Source organism: Dermacentor silvarum, chromosome 3 (genome assembly GCF_013339745.2).
Source record: "Dermacentor silvarum isolate Dsil-2018 chromosome 3, BIME_Dsil_1.4, whole genome shotgun sequence".
Classification (NCBI taxonomy): Eukaryota; Metazoa; Arthropoda; class Arachnida; order Ixodida; family Ixodidae; genus Dermacentor; species Dermacentor silvarum.
In genome coordinates this window covers 122,858,469-122,875,086 of record NC_051156.1, presented here as the reverse complement: position 1 = coordinate 122,875,086, position 16,618 = coordinate 122,858,469, and the positions used below count along the sequence as shown (strand labels likewise).

At 44.4% G+C, this 16,618-nt stretch overlaps 1 protein-coding gene across 2 annotated transcripts in view; it reads right to left on the bottom strand.

Annotated features, from left to right (window-relative positions):
• LOC119445754 (uncharacterized oxidoreductase TM_0325-like) overlaps window positions 1-16,618 on the bottom strand; it is a 246,251-nt gene that overhangs the window by 90,924 nt on the left and 138,709 nt on the right. The window contains exon 2 of one of the 2 annotated variants that reach the window (XM_049663602.1): window positions 10,886-10,989. In XM_049663602.1, coding sequence (XP_049519559.1) covers window positions 10,886-10,922 — 37 coding nt within the window. In that variant the 5' untranslated portion in view covers window positions 10,923-10,989. Of the gene's footprint in view, window positions 1-10,885; window positions 11,018-16,618 lie in introns of both variants that reach the window. The other variant, XM_049663601.1, reaches the window with a different exon arrangement.

Here is a 16,618-nt window from a genome sequence, read left to right as displayed (position 1 = left end):
TGCACAAAGAGCGATGGAATAAAAAATATTAGGCCTAACATTAAGAGACAGGAAGAGAGTGGTGTGGATCAGAGAACAAACGGGGATAGCCAAAATTCTAGTTGACATTAGGCGGAAGAAATGGAGCTGGGCTGGCCATGTTGTGCGCAGGATGGATAACCGGTGGACCATCAGAGTTACAGAATGGATACCAAGAGAAGGGAAGCGCAGTGGAGGATGGCAGAAAACTAGGTGCAGGTGATGAAGTTAGGAAATTTTCAGGTGCACGTCGGAATCAGCTAGCACATGACAGGGGTAAATGGAGATCGCAGGAAGAGGCCTTCGTCCTGCAGTGGACATAAATATAGGCTGATGATGAATCATTGTGAAATGTTGCACTTAAAATGCAATATGTGGTTGAAAACGATCAAATTGAGATGTCAATAAGCTATTAAGGTGGCAGTCCCACTCCGGCGGTACGAGCCTCCCGTTTTCAGTTTTGGAGCAACCGTGGCGGCTCTTCTACTTAGGATATAAAGTTGTCGTATATACCATAAAAAAGCTTAATTCTTGTAGATTCCAACTATATATAATATAAAAAAATTTTAATGTGATTTAGAAATAAATGTTCAAAAACAAGCATGAGATACATGGTTTTTGCAAACTGTCTCAGTTGTGACCATATTTAGAAGAAACTACTGCATTTACTGCGTTGAGGCGTGCTCTGTAGCTTTAGGACATATTTATCTATTTTCTAGATGGAGCGAAATAATGTTGAATTTTTGCTTTTTGGACAATTTATTCAAAATACCTTACAGGCCCATTGAAGGGCATTGAGTAAGGGGGGCAACAGTAATTACAAGTCAAAAAATAAAAAACAAAGATACATACGAGAAAAAAAAGGCAACAATACAAATATTAATACAAATATTACAAAAAGCAAAGTACAACATCTTTATACAATATTAGTACGCAACAAATTCAAGTTATCACGGAATGTTTTGCGATTAGAGATGGATGCAATGTGATCTGGAAGACTATTCCAATGTGCAATAGCTCGAGGTAATGGTGATGAGTTAAATGCCTTCGTTAGACCATGAATGCGTGCAAAACTTAATGCATTGTGAATGAGTCGAGATGTGCGCATAGGGGCATGAAGCGGCAAACAGTGAAATTTATTACTATAAATGTACCTGTGAAAAAGACATAAAAGTGCGATGACACGGCGATCTTCCAATGACTGAAATGCAAGGTCTTGCTTTATTCGGGTAACACTTGAATGATAGACGTAGTTGCCAGATATGAATTTGATTTTGAAGATTGCCAAATATCGCAACTTCTGCTGCAAACAGTCCGGCAACCACATGCTCATGCTTATCCAAATTTTGGATAAATTAGAGTTCAAGGAATTTCTATTTACGACACAAAATTTCATTTATTACCTTTATTAGTTTTAAACCGCAGCTTCGTAGCTTTAGTACCTTCCTGCAAAAATGAGCAAAAGTAGGACCAGAATTCTAAATATTGCTTAATTTCGGTCGCATTATTAAGAAAACTAATAAAGGTACGTGAATAAAATTCAATCAGCAGCCAATCAGCAGCAAGAGCCAGCTGTGTGTTCTGAGAAGGGTGTCACTGACCCATCTGTGAAGCTTCCGTTCAATTGCATTCGGGCCCATGTCAGTTAAAAAGTTAACCTTTTGGGTGCTTCTACTTCAACCGGTCAACATTTGGAATTGTGTCTGCTCCTGAACACTTCCAGAAACAGATGTCATGCATTTTACAAAGCATCAACAGGATTGTCTATCACATGGACGACATCCTTATCTGGGATTCGAACAAGCATGAGCACAATGAGACACTCAGAACTGTGCTTCAGCTACTGGTCAAGGCTGGAGTGCCATTGAATGAAAGCAAATGCTTGCTTAATGTCCAACACCACACATTCCTTGGACACTGGCTATAGACCAAGATGGAATATGACCCAACGAATAGAAGGTTGAAACTATTTTGAAAAAGGAGAGCCCAAGAAACAGAACCGAGCTGCAGAGAATTTTCGAAAAGGCAACATACCTTGTCGTATTCGTTCCCAATCTCTCTGAAATCCTGCAGCCAATACTTTTTTTGTTGTTGAAGAAGCAAGAATTTGCTTGGGATGCCCCACAACAGCAGGCACTGAACAGATGGAAGTCTGTGCTCTCGTCTCACTCTGTCCTTTGGAGTTTACAATCCACCAAGAAAAACAATCGTCACTGCAGATGCATCGTCCTTCGGACTTGGGCCTTAATCCAGCACAAGCAAACGAATAGCAAGTTTTCGGTCATCACTTATGCCTTAAGACCGAGAGACCTGAGAAGCCTTACGCTCAAATTGAGAAAGAGGCTCTCGCTTTAATCTGGACATGTGACAAGTTCAGCGATTACCTTGTCGACAAGCTGTTTGAGCTGGAGACTGATCATAAGCCATTAGTTGTCATCTTCCCTTTAAAGCGCCTTGACAACCCGACGCCCACATTGCAGAGGCTAAAGAGGAGAATGATGCGATACCTGTACGAGATTGCATATGTTCCAGGCAAGGACTTTCTAGCCACAGGCATTCTTCCCAGAGCGCCTCTACAAAAAACAGAAGAAACAGAGCTCGAGGAAAACGTGGAAGCTTTCGTATGCTCTTTGAAAACCATTATTCCCATAAAGGAACACTGCCTTCAATGGCTAAGGCATCTCAACTAACAGACCTTGCATGTGCACAACTTTGCTGGTTGAGCAAGAAAGAGTGGCCCTCCATGCGAGATTTACCAGTGGACCTAAAGCCCTTCTACGAGCATCGACACTAGCTCACTCTGGAGAACGAATTACTCCTCTACACTGCATATTGCCGTCCCTGCCTCTGGCCAAAACAAAGTCCTACGACTCTTACATGAAGGACACTTCGGCATAACAAGGACACTTGCTTGAGCCAAATATTTTGTCTGGTGGCCCATTATAGGAGCTGACGGTATATCCCTGATGAAGCAACATCAGCAATGCGTCCAAACAAGAGTTGCCAAGAAAATGCCACTAATGAGCTCCGAATTTCGAGAAAGACACTGGCAACGCATTGAAATGAACTTGTTTCACTTTAAGAGCCAGTGGGGGTTGATAGCCACAGATTCTTATTCAAGATAACCTGAACTGGTTCGGCTGGAGAAGCTCACGTCCACAGTTGTAGTCAAACACTGCAAGTCATTTTTTGCACGCCACAGAATTCCTGAAATGGTTTTCGACAATGGCCTACACTTTTCATCACTCTTTGCTCAAGACTTCGGCTTCGACCATCTAGCCCTCACCATCCTCAGAGTAATGGACTCGCTGATGCTGCAGTAAAAATCATCAAGACTACCATGACAAAGACGAAAGACCCTTACTGGACACTTCTTGATTACAGGTTGACTCCTTTGAAGAATGGGTACAGCCCTGTGGAACTACTGATGGGTCATCAACTAAGAACCAAGCTTCCTCCTAGTTCCACCAAGCTGACACCCCAACTGGCGGATCAAGAAAGCCCTCGGAACTTCAAAGAACAACACCGGAAACGTCAAAGGAAAGACCTCAGAAGATGTCAGAAAGAGTGCGACCTGCTGGAGCTTTTCTACGGAGACGACGTATGGTTGACAGACCTCAAGCCCAAAGCGACAGTACGAGCTCCAGCAGATGAGCCTCGGTCCTACTGGGTTAACACCGACATTGGTGCTGTACACAGGAACAGGACTCAGCTAGTTTGGTATCCCCCTGCTAACACTAACGCAGAAAGTGCCTTTATCAGTGAAGGTACTGCAGACGCTCGTTCGTGTTGCCAAGACACTTCCCACATGCATACCATAAGTGGGAGGTGCGTGAAGCCGCCTGCTGCAGTGAACTTCACTTGCTCTATAGGGGAGATTTGGGGTCATGTTGTAGATGCTGCCATCTAGTGAAAGCGCGGCAATATAGTTCCCTGTGACCACCCGTCGGGGATGATCTGGCAGCACGTGACCTTCTTCATCTTCAGGTGGATCAGGCCTGAGAGACTATTAAACATGTAGTAGTGATGCGACTCCTCGTCTGGCCGTCTCGCTCTTCCCTCCTGGCTACAACAGGAACCAGCTGCACGCTTAGAGACGAGAGTGGGCTCACTCATTGTGTAACACTGATTTTTCTGTGAAGCTTCCCTTGAATTGGCTTCGCACAGAAGGCGATGGACAACAATGCTGGAGCCCCTCTTCTAGTTCTCTCTTCTGGTTGGCTGACACGACCCATAGCTTTCACTGCATCATGTGCAGTCGCCGAGATGGCGTACAGAAGGGCAATAAACATTTCTCACATCTATGTATGTGTGCCTGTGTAGCACTTTAAGAATGGAATTCAAGGAAAACATAAGGTCAAGCTAAAGTGACAGAGTATAGTGCTACAAGTGCCTAAAGCACCACTCTGATCAAGGACACAGCTTTTGTATGCGAAGAAATAGTGAAAATGTAGGCCAGAGTTGGTGCTGCCACTATAACAATGCAGTAAGACCTCCTGTGAGTTATATATATATAATTTACAATTGATAAATTCTAGTGAACCACTGATAAAAAGCTAGTTACGTTGTATTCAGTTTTACTAGATTTTCCTACAGCGCAGTGCATTGAAGTCCACTATCTGGCTCACCCTTGTCTTGGTGAAAGCGTTTCTAGACATGTGGCACCTTATCTGGGCACGCCACCGACTAGCAGCATCTGATACACTCAGCCTGACCTCTGAGGCTGTCAGTACATCCACGTAATAGATTTAATTTGTCACTTGCACTTCTGACTGCAGAACTCCACAGCCCCTTTGAGGTGATTTTCTAAGCAATTACATCACCTCTTGGCATAAAACAAACGTTAAAATATTTCTAGAAGTGCAATCTAACATTTTCTGGCTTATGTACAAAGTGCTTTGTTCTTGCTCAAAATTCACAGCGAGATCACATTTTATGATGCTGATCATTCAATGTAACACTTGACTCTGTTGCCTAGTTTGTCGAATAAAACATACAAATTTGCCGTTGTCTGCACCATTTTTGATGTCTACATTGCACCCTTCGGTGACTACAGAAGCCAAGTATTGAACATCAAGCTTTCCACACTGCAAACGTTGCACGTGACCACGTAACATCAGTGCTGACAGATTTTGAACATCACCCACTGCAAGGGGCACTGAAGAAAGCAACTTTGCACTTTTTTCTCAACAAACCAAGCAAGTAACAAGTATATATACAGCGCCAAGTGTTATAATGAACGATCAAAACCATAATGTGTGAACTTGATGTGTAACTTAAGCAAACATAAAGCAGTGGTAAGCCCAAAATCTTTCAAAGTGAAGCTGTCCTTGCCTACCCTCCCGAGCTCAGTGTGGTTGCTGTTGCAGCTGGGTTGGTCAGAATCTTGGTAGATATGTTTGTGGATATGAAGGCTATATGCGCACCGAATGGCAGTAACCAGCAAACGTGCTCATAGAGCTCCTGAATGCTAACTGACAAAGTAGTGCCAGTAAGCGCACCTATGTTTATTTCTAAATAAGACCTGTACATATATTGTTGGTTCATAGGTATCGTTAAAGCAAACCGGCCTATTTATGAAATGGCACATTATATTCAGGTGTATTCTTTCACGTACCCATTAGTTATGTGCCACTGGGTGTGGGCCCATTCTAGGCCAATCCTCAAGAATGTGTAAGCGCTGATGCTGTTCCTGCGTACAGCACCAGTGTCAGTGTTAAACCAGTATCATCTGCTTGACTAAAGCTTCGCTTCCCAGAGATTCGAATGTGTGTGTTACATCTGCATATTTTCTTAGGTAAAAAAAAAAGGAAAATGCAGGTCATTGTAGAATTATTCCATGTTTGCCTTCGCTGCACCTTTGACAGCGATTGCACATGTAACCATTCCTAAACACCCAGGCACCAAGTCATGCTATGTGCTGCTGTGCTTGAATTTTCGAACACGTACATACATAGCAAAGCTATCCATGAAAAGCAGCTGTTCATTCTGAAACATGTGCGACAACACCAAATCATCCGTGCATTTCTAATGCCAAAAACCAGCGTCAATAAATAAGTCTTCTCCAAAATGGAATAGAGGAATATTCAATCACTGTGCTCCACTAGTACTAACTTAAAGGGCCACAACATGAGGTCTAACAAAAAAGAAAAAGCCTGAAAGGAAGCTAATTACTAGTCCATAAGAAGTGACGAAAAAGAAAATTATTGGTGCAGCATAATCAATAGAAACACAGGATAGATTACAGATCAAATGTAGGTAGGTGATATTCTAGTTTAGATAATGAAAAGGAGTTACCATATTTATTCAATTATAAGGTGCTCAAGATTATAAGGTAAAGGTGCACTTGGGGGACACGAAAAAAAAAAAAAAAATTCATCAATGCACGCTAGGGTAGCCTTCGGCCATATAGAGTAGATGACAAATAAGAAATTATTCAGACTCACTGTGGACTACCTGCAATGCTGAATAATCAGAAGCACCCATAAGACAAAATTCCAGCTGCCTTGAAGTTGCACCTCAAGGCAATATTCGCATATAATTCGTAACTTTACTGTTACAAATTTACACCTTTACTGTTCAAACTTTCAGATTTTCGGTGTGGGTTATACGAACACAAATACAGTTCTACCTCACCTGCCAAGGTTTATTAGTTGATACTAATACAATTTGAGCTGCCGTTTAAAATCTGGAATGCTAAAAATGTGACACTGCTATGTCTATATTACAATGACTCAATTTATCAGCCTCTGATACAAGACAGGGGTGACTTCGAGGCTAAGGATTCCTGAAAAAAGTTTGCATTACATTCGAATAAATATGGTATTCTAGTTGAGACTGGGACAAGGAAGAGAGATTGCGATCAATTCAACAAATAATCAATGGTGTATTAGACTAACACAATGGGCGCTAAGGAATGAAATGCAGTGAAGGGCAGTAGGGCACAAGAGTGAGTGATGGTGATATCAACGTACATTGTTTTGCTTTTTGACTGGAATCGTTTTTCATTGGGCAGACACTGTTATTGATTTGTCGCTCAGCGCAGGACAAGTGTGTATGAGATGCCCAACCGACAGATTGCATGCACAGCGACTGACAACTGTGCTCGCCACTATCATTGTGTTGAGCGTTTTGTTTTTCTGAGCCGAAGCTCACCCAATAAAAAAGCTTGATCGTTAACTCATGCTCTTAGCAATGTTAATTCTTCCCCATCAGTATGCAAGGCGACACTATTATACTTGTGAGACACTTGAGCCATCATTACCTAGCGCAAAAAAAAACATTGGACGACAGCAAGAAGCACACATGACAGGTATGGGGCAAGTACAGCTAATACAGCACAGGGGCCATTGGAGATCATTCTTTGTTGTGTAGCGAGCTTAAAATAAACTGACAACGATTTCCCTCAATGTCGGCACAAAAAATTATAATAATAATAAATTTAAAAAAAGGAATTAATGGTATGGTGACACGAGCTTCTGGCAGTCATTTCATCGGACACTGCCACCCAGTCAACGACAAATTTTCAGGACGCCCGATTTTTCAGACATGCCCGATAATTATTCTATGGGTACGTGCGGCTTCGCGGCACGTGCCCCATAGAATCACTGTGTTAAAATGTCTGAAATTTCAGGCGCAAAAAAACTTTGCTGTCAGATTTTCCGGACTTCTTGCGATGACTGCAGGTCCAAAACAGCATTAACCCCTTAACCATTTCTGACGAGCACAGCATGTCTTTGCTGAACTGTCCCAAAACCGTTACACTCATCCACTCGAGGTATCTCTTTGAGCGTTTTGAACGAGACACGCTCGTCTGCGGGCTAGTTGGCGTGTCGCTTCACAGATGGCAGAACTGCGCAGGTAATTTTTTTTCAACCCCCGTTTTACATTTCTTTGGGGGACAACTCGTGTCTCAAAATATGGCGTCCAGTGGACGCAACCGCATGTGTTGCTGATCCGTCGTCGCGCACCTTTTGCTGTCGTCCAGCTCTTCGGACGATAATGACTCAGACACCAAAGTTTACTGCGTTTCTGGAAGTGAAAGCGACAGTGATGACTTCGAAATTAGCCCTTCGTCAGATGAAGAAGACTGCTCAGAAGACACTATTGTAGGTGCGCGTCATTGGCGGCGCATCGACATAAATGACATCCCCACGAATCCTCATCAGTTCCAGTTTATGGGCGTCCCCGGTAAGGTGTTAAATTTAACATCGCCTGATGACTTGACTTGATAAAACTTTCCGAAGTGTGCTCTTGCTTGGTTTTTTATTGTTGATTACCAGCAGGTAGCTGGCCTCCTTTATCATGAGCAATAATAATCTTAATTATGCTAATCTGACTTAGTATGTGCTTGAATTTTTTTTAATGTCGAAAACTTCGTTTTTAGAAGGAAAATTTTCAATATCAAATTGTAAAAAAATAAGCAGTTTCTGCATAGAAATTGTCAAAACAATAAAACAATTAGGGGTTAATGCAAGCCATACCCACCGCCATCATTTTGATTATCTCGCCGCCTCGAACTGGCGCTCTCACACACAAATCCACTGGCAGCCGTAGCAACCACCGTGGCAACACTAGGCTTAGCTACTTTGACGTTCGCTACCAAGTTTCTTGCTATTCAGTGGAGTTTTTTTTTTCATTGAAGCAATTTTCCGCGGTTAGCAATGACGCCGACTCCGTCTTTGTATATCACCTCAATACAGCAGTGTTACGCGGTGAGGCATATGCAAAGTATTGCGGTGAAGCATACCAAGAGTGGGAAGGGGAAATTGTCGCGGGACACAGTATGTATTCCCTAATAATACATGCGTGCACCCGCCGTCTCCTATCACAGTACGAGTACTGATACGCCTAATAAGTGTACTGGCAGGCCTTTAGAGCTATTTTGGACGTGCCTGTGGCCATTTGAGCCCTTGGGGGCAGTAAAAGGCACGCAGGCGTTTTTTCGGACTGCACGATTTTTTGGGCGTTCTCGCGGCCGCTAGGGAGTCCGAAAAATCGGATGTTGACTGTATTTCACATAAAAATGTATGTGGCAGTGTGTCCTAGCAGTGTCGTTTCTATTAAGTTAAGATTTGTGAGATCGTAGGGGCTTCTCTGGCAAGCATTGTCGCACTTCTGAAGCAAGTGATGGCTCTGTTTGGGCTTGTGTCCAGTCTCTCTCCAGTGACATTCACACCAGTGAATGACAGGGGTCGTGCAATCAACTGTTACTGGCTACCAAGGAGTGACTTTCAGCAACCTATGTCCACACCGGCAACCGCGACTTGCCCATTGAAGCACCCATGTCTCATGATAGTGCCATTCACATCTGCTTGCTCTGTCATAATCAATGCAGAATAAGTGTCAGCGCATACTGACATCCTGCTCCAGCACTGTCAATTGGTTCAGCAGCTTTGCGACACCACTCACGGAGCTGAGAAATCAAGCGGCGAGCGACTGACCCAAAACAGTCACCTTTCTTTTTGTAGTTTGTAGCTCATCAAGTTACTACGCCAGCCCACAACTTCCAGAAAGTACTACCTGTAAGCTGTAAATCAGGTGGGATGTACTAACAGATTTGACTGCATCAGGTGTTCCATGCTAAATTCCAACCACCCAGCCACGCTCACACTTACAAAACTTGCAAGGTTCAGCACTGTTTGCGGATAACGAAAGTTCAGTTGAAAGCCTTGCTTCCTTCGGGCTTACCACTAGCTTTGACATAACCACTATACGTACCAACTTCTACGATTCAAAGCAACTGGGTTGAAAACTGACAAATTCCCTGAAATCTGGAGGTTTTTCCTAATGGTCATGTGCAGGGAGCATGCTTTGGCATAGGACATGCATCAGTGGACATCAGGCAACTCTTTGAAGAAAAGCATCAAGCAGTCAGATGTGTGATTTGTTGTGAAAGCGACCAAAACTAAATCCCCCCCCTCCCCCTTTTTTTTCACTGTGCAGAATATTGTGCACTGATGTCTCCCACCTTGTAACCGTCCAAGAGGGATTACAGAATTGAGAGTACACAAAAAAATCCGAGGACACCTAAGCACTTCCTACGGGTTGTGAATGCAAAAGCATTAATGTCCAATTTAACGCTGCTAAGCGGTCCTTCGTGTTATGAACTCTCGTGGGTAAGCGAGTCCGTTTAGATGCTTGGCCAATGCCTCATAGGTAGCACAAGGCCGGTGCACTTCGATCTGTGATGTCATGCTACCTTTTCCAACTGCCATAGAATCTAACGGGGATGCTCCCGTGTAAGTCGCAATGATTTTGGTGTCGCCGCTTTCTGCACGCCAGGCTTAGCAATGGACAGTTTGATCCAAGTAGCATGATTTCATGAAGCACAGTGCACAGGCCTGCTATCTAGGAGGTGCTAGTTTAGCCCAGTGGATAAGACACTTGGCTTCTGAGCGTGGGGTCGTAGGTTTGAAACTCACTACCGCCAACGTTTTTGCTTTCGAAATTATTCTGTTTTTTATTATGTTCTTTATAGTAATTACCGAGGCAAAGTTAGAATGCAGGATAGAGCTTGCGCAGACAAGGAACGTGCGAATAACACAGGACTCCAAGACCGAAAGCGAGGTTGACATTGTGACACAGCGATGCCCTCACGCAACAACTGGGGCGCCAGCAGGTGCTCCCTGTCGCTCGTTTTGCTCCGTCGAGGCGCGCACATGACATGTATCGCAGTCAATGGAAATTTAGGCGCCGCTTCGATGCTACAGACACCGGCTTTTTCGCTCAGTGGGCCATTTGATGCTTTCACATCAATAAAAAAAAAAATATCAAGGTTGCCGCTCCCAAGTGACACCATGCAGACAATAGCTCAGTTCAGTTCTGGGTGTAGTGCCCACATGAGAAAAGGAAACCAGGAGCTCACCATCAACTCTGCTGTCAGTCACACAGGTGACATGCATGTGGCTGCTGCGCCTTCACAGCTCCAGGCCAAGTAAGGGATCGGCCAACTTCCAACTCGCCAGAATCCTGTCCAGGCGAGTTTCACGGTGCCACACTATTTTTTTTTTACAAAGAGAGCAACAACAGAAAAGCACAAGTTTTAAAAAGCATGAAAAAAAAATTCTGCAGAAATCTACAAGGTGGAGGAAACTTTCGTGAAAGGAAGTAATTTTCACCCACTCATAGTAGCATTAAGCTACAAATAAAAATTATATTTTCTCAGAAGAAAGGCTTTGCAATTAATAAATGATCATGCTGGGCCACAGATCGAACCTGCCACCACCACTTTTCCAGGGTAATCACTCAACCAGCTGAACTAACCAGGAGGGTGAAAACAAATTCATGACTGGTTAGCACAGTTGGCAGAGCAGCTGCCATGGAAAGGCGAGGGCGCAGCATTCAATCCAAGCACCAGAATGAATGTTTTTAAAACTACGAAGCTTTCTTTCTGAAGAAAGTGTGCACATTTCCTTTGTGGCTTCATGCTACTTTTGAATGAATTAATCATGCCTTCCATGAGTTTAATACAAGTGTTTTCACTTTCCTGGCACCGAAAACCTTAGCCCTAACTTACTCTCACCAGAATAATTTGCCATGGGTGGAGGCGTGCAGTCATGTGCAGGGAGCATGCTTTGGCATAGGACATGCATCAGTGGACATCAGGCAACTCTTTGAAGAAAAGCATCAAGCAGTCAGAAGGAATAAGTAAGCTGAGGAAAGCCTGTGTATGTTACCGTATAAACCAGAATATAAGTCGGGATTTTTTTCATGAAAATACCAAGAAAGTCGCCCCTCGTCTTATACAGCGGTCTTTAGCTGAATGTGAGTCGTCGTCTGGCAACCTATCACAATCTTGCTGAAGTCATGCACTAGATTTGTTGGCCGCTCACCGCCAGTTTTGCGTTTCGGAAGAAAGTGTGCGGTATTGGAGAGTGCAGAAAGGAAAGCTGCTGAAGTGCAACCCACTCAAATTGCATTTCATAGGCGTAGGGCGGTTCACCCGCAGCTTGAGGACACACTCGCGGACTTCGTGCGATTGCTGCCAGAGACCATGCATACAATTTGCTGCAAAGCTGTGGAGCTCTCGCGAGAAGCTCTGGACTCGAAGCGGCCAGCGACAAACAATTGTGTTCTGAGGACAGTGCTTCTGTAGTCTCCTCCAACAAAATGGGACTATAGCTCTGATGGTGGGTGAGCGGTGCCGTTTCGAAAATAAATACGTTTTTAGTTGTTTTCTTTTTTTTCCTTCTTTCCTTTTTTCCACCTAAACTTAGGGGGTCAACCTATATTCCCACTCGACCTATAATCCGGTTATTACGGTAGCTAAAAGGAATGCAAAGTGGAGATGCTAAAACTCCCATTGCAGCCCGCCTGACGCGGCAGGAAGCGCCTTTTTTTTATCCAGCGGCCGTGGCACTACCAATTAAGCCATGCCATGCTACTGTGCTTGTGGAGCATGCTGGTCATGTCGAGGGATAACAGGTAGCCTCACAATGAAGACAAGGTGGACAAGGCTTGACACGGTTGATGCATAAATTCAGTAGTGGGAGAGAAAAGTCGCGGAAATCATAACGAATCAAACAGGTGATAGAACTATAAGTAGAAAAAGAAGATTATGCCAGCAATAAAGTATTCAGCTGTAGTAAGAAACGAAAAATAGCGGCAACGTGACAGATCTTAATATGACATGGAAGGAGTCGAATACAGTGTGTTCTACACTAAAACAGGAACATTGAAAGGCCCGCTTGAGCATGAAAGAACTGTATGCTCTTGACAAACCTCCCAAATTGGTACGCAAAACACATGAAACACGTAAAGTTTATAGAACATGCAAAACAGTGGTGCTGAGTCAACATGTTGCAGAATGGTAGACATGAAAAGATAATCACATAAACATTTCAAGCGAAGCTTGTTTTAAGGCACAGATTACGGTGGCGTCCATGCACGCAAAAAACCATCATCATCAGCATTGGCTCGAGCGTCGTTTTCTTCCGCAGCTGGCTCATTGGCGCCCCGCGGTTTGTGCTCGTGCTCGGCATGCGCTCGTGCCACTGCTCCTGCGTTCGTTGTCATCTGCTTTCACAGCTGGCTGCATTGCCGCTAATCATTCCAGCATAGAATTTCACTTCTCTTCTGTCGTCGTAATGGGGAGGCCGCGTTGACGGAGGTATGAACCATTGCTTACAACAGTACGAGAGATTAATTGTCTTGCCATAACAGACAGATTTAATTTTGAAGCAATTTAATTTCAAAGAATCACATGCGGCAATGGCAGGCGAATGCTGCTAACCACGGCGCTGAGCAACCACGAGACATTGAAAGCAAGCGATAACGGCAGACTGCGGGCATACCGTCAGTGACGTCGTTCTCTCCGTTGCAGCCGTCGCATCATGGTTAGTTTAGGTGCACCCACGACAAGCTTCACTTCTCCTTATTTACCGGTAGGGGAGGGGTTGGTTAGTCTTTTTAATCCTCATTTCTTCTTTTAAAGGGACACTAAAGGGTGGCAAGAGTTTAGGCTGGTAAACTATTCTTGAAAACTATTTTCGGCAATTGAAGTTCATTTTACTGGAAGAGAACAAAAAGGCCAATCTTCTACTCTTTTTTTCAATTTTGTGCCGAAACCTTAGCACCAATACATGAATGAGTATGCCCACAGATTTCAAAGTATTCTCTAATATTTGGGCTATTGTGGTTCAGTGAAACTTCTCAAAACTTTCCAAGTTTAGTCTTAACCTGCTTTTAGTAGACCACCTTCAAAACCGCAAAACCTTCAAGGCAGTGTTGCCATCAGTGTTTTGTCTCTGTATCTTTTCTGGTGATGTGCAAGCGTAGCTTATTTTTCTCTTTAGTATCTCCTTAAAAGATTACTGACACAAAATTTGTTTCTCGTTCCTTTTTCTAAGAGGCAGCTGTCGATGTTATATTGCAATGTAATGCCTCAATTTGCCAAGGACTCGACAAATAATTATTACATAATCATTCAACATAACGTGTACGAAAGGCACGCTGAGTACAGCACAGTTATGACTGTCAAGCAAGAATCCGGTTACATCAGAAAAATGAGTAGCAGTGGTCACATGATGTCAATAACTACAGTCGAGCCCCGCTACAACGAAATTCACGGGACACGCGAAAAATTTAGTTGTGGCAGAACTTCGTTGATGCGTAATTGGTATGTATACATGTAAGCCAAACGGCAAAGCCGCGAACGAAACCGAAACAATCGTCTGGGAAATCTTCGCGATGACGTGGGGGCAAAGGTTGAGACGTACCGAAGGCAGTCGATAAAGTGTCAACTTTACGAGAGAACGCATTTCGCGTCGCTGTTACAGCATTTTTTGTACACTGCGGCCGACGCCTAAGCCAACGCGCGTGCCCAGCCGATCGCGAAACTCATTTTATGGCATATGCACCGCCGCAATGAAGCGGTTTGAATTATCCCAATTTCACTGCATATTTATGGCAAAGTCTGCAAGCTTGCACTTACCGGAAGTTTTATTTTCAGAAGTCGGTCAGCCCAGATTTCTTACGCTCCATGGTAAGCAAAGGTGTTACGCGAATCTCACAGTCCGTTAAAAGAGCCATAACAATGACATTGCCGTGGGTTCTGATAACTTATGATGAGGTGAAAAGGATCCATTACTTTCAAAGCAGTCGCTGGAGTCTGTGTGTCTAGCGGTTTGTCATTTTCGCCAGACGACGAGAGGTTAGCATCTTGTTGACAACAGCGGCTGCGGCGCAGCCGCTCCGGTGCTATCTTAAAAGCAATCTGCGACGTGCACAAAGTGAGCACCCGCGCGGGCCTCATCTTCAAAGCGATCTGCGATGTGGGCAAAGTGCAACTAGTGCCAGTAGTCGTGTGCACTGTGCTTTCGACGTTTAGTTCGCGGTGAAGTGAGAGACAGCACGGAGATCAATTCGCTCGCCGCTATTTCCGCGTCTTCTCACTCTCCAGCATCTTGACACCGAGCTTCCGCGGTCATCGAGCGAGATGTGTTCATGTTTACCTGTGCGTACATGACACCGTGCTCGGTAATTTAGTTAGCCAATGTTAATAAGGTTATATGGGTAATAAAACTACTATCCGTAGTTAGTATAGCTGTCTACTAATCTGCTATCGCAATCGATGTTTCGCCTTTCGGGCAAAACTGTGAGATTCTTTCCTTCCACTTTGTGCCTCGGCGATCATATGTGCCTCGGCGATCATATGTGCCTTTTCCTCGAGAGAGAGAAATTTACGCTTATTCGTTGGCGTAGCCGGACACAGAGCACAGAAAACGGCAGTGATTGCGGTGATCCCCTGTAGTCTCGCACAGGTGCGTGATGACCACGTGTGGCTATGGATTACAGTGGCTTAAATCGGTACTTTGAACTTGATTTCGTTTGCGAAAACCTCGTTCAAGCGGACGTACGATCATCACAGCTTTGGTAGGGCCTTCTAATTTGAGTACTCGGCAGTTACAATTTCAATTCAGTCCCAGTTTCATTCTCGAAAAGTTCATTGAAGCGGAAATACCGAATAAAACGCCTTCGTTATGAAGGGACTTTTTTTGTATTACTTTCTATGGGCAGCTGACGGGGAATCGGGAAAGTTTCGTTGTGACGGAAATTTCGTTGTAGCGGCATTCCTTGTAGGAGGACTCGACTGTATTGCCAATGAGGCATTTGTCAGAATACACCACAATGGCATACTAACATATATATGTATATATACATATACAGTAAAACCGCGTTAATATGTAGTTGACGGGGACGTGGGAAAAATATGTGCTAACCGGTTATATGCCTTAACCGAAAACCACGATTTAGCCACGACTTACCGTTCAAAACTGAAGAAAAAGTAATGAGTAATGCTCACAGTACACAGCTTGCTTTATTCAGAAGCAATTGACCAAAAGTCGGTAAGTGTCAGTTGCCGCCACGGAGGCCTTGCAGCGACAACAGCATCCTCGAATTCCGAGAGACCGCGGGCCAACCTCGGCATGAGACCTTTTTTCTCGGCAAATGCCCTCATCACAGCCACGGCGTCAGCAACTGCCGTCAGAGACGGACCTGGATCCGGATCCGCTTCGATGTCGTCACCATCGTCATCGTCGTTCTCGTCGTCTTCAACTTCACAAGGCACAGCAGCGGCAACAATCTCGCTGTCTGTTAGGTCAGGAGATGTTGCCACGTCACTGTCTAGGTCATGAAAGGATTCAAACTGCAGAGGCTCGGTACTACCTTGACGCTCCAACACCTCTGTGAGCAGGCGATCACAGTCGTCGGCAGTCTCTTCGTTTTCGCCAGTGCTCACGCGCACACCGAACTTTGCTCGAGCGAAGCAGTTCTCCACTGTGGCGGACTCCAGCTGCTGCCACGAGTAGGCTAGGAGGTGTATTGCACCTAACATGTCGATGGAGTACGTCTTGCCGCACTCCATTGTGAGCAGCATTCTGTGCAGCAAGTTCTTTTTGTACAAATGCTTAACTGAGCGAATGATGCCCTGGTCGAGGGGCTGTGCAAGCGCCGTGGTGTTCGGCGGCAAGAAGAAGAGTTCGATTGCGCTCAAGTTATCGAGTGCAACATGTGACGACGCATTGTCGAGCACAAGGAGAACTTTTCTTTTTTCTCCCGCAAAACGGCGATCCAGAAGCCGGATATATTCTTCGAA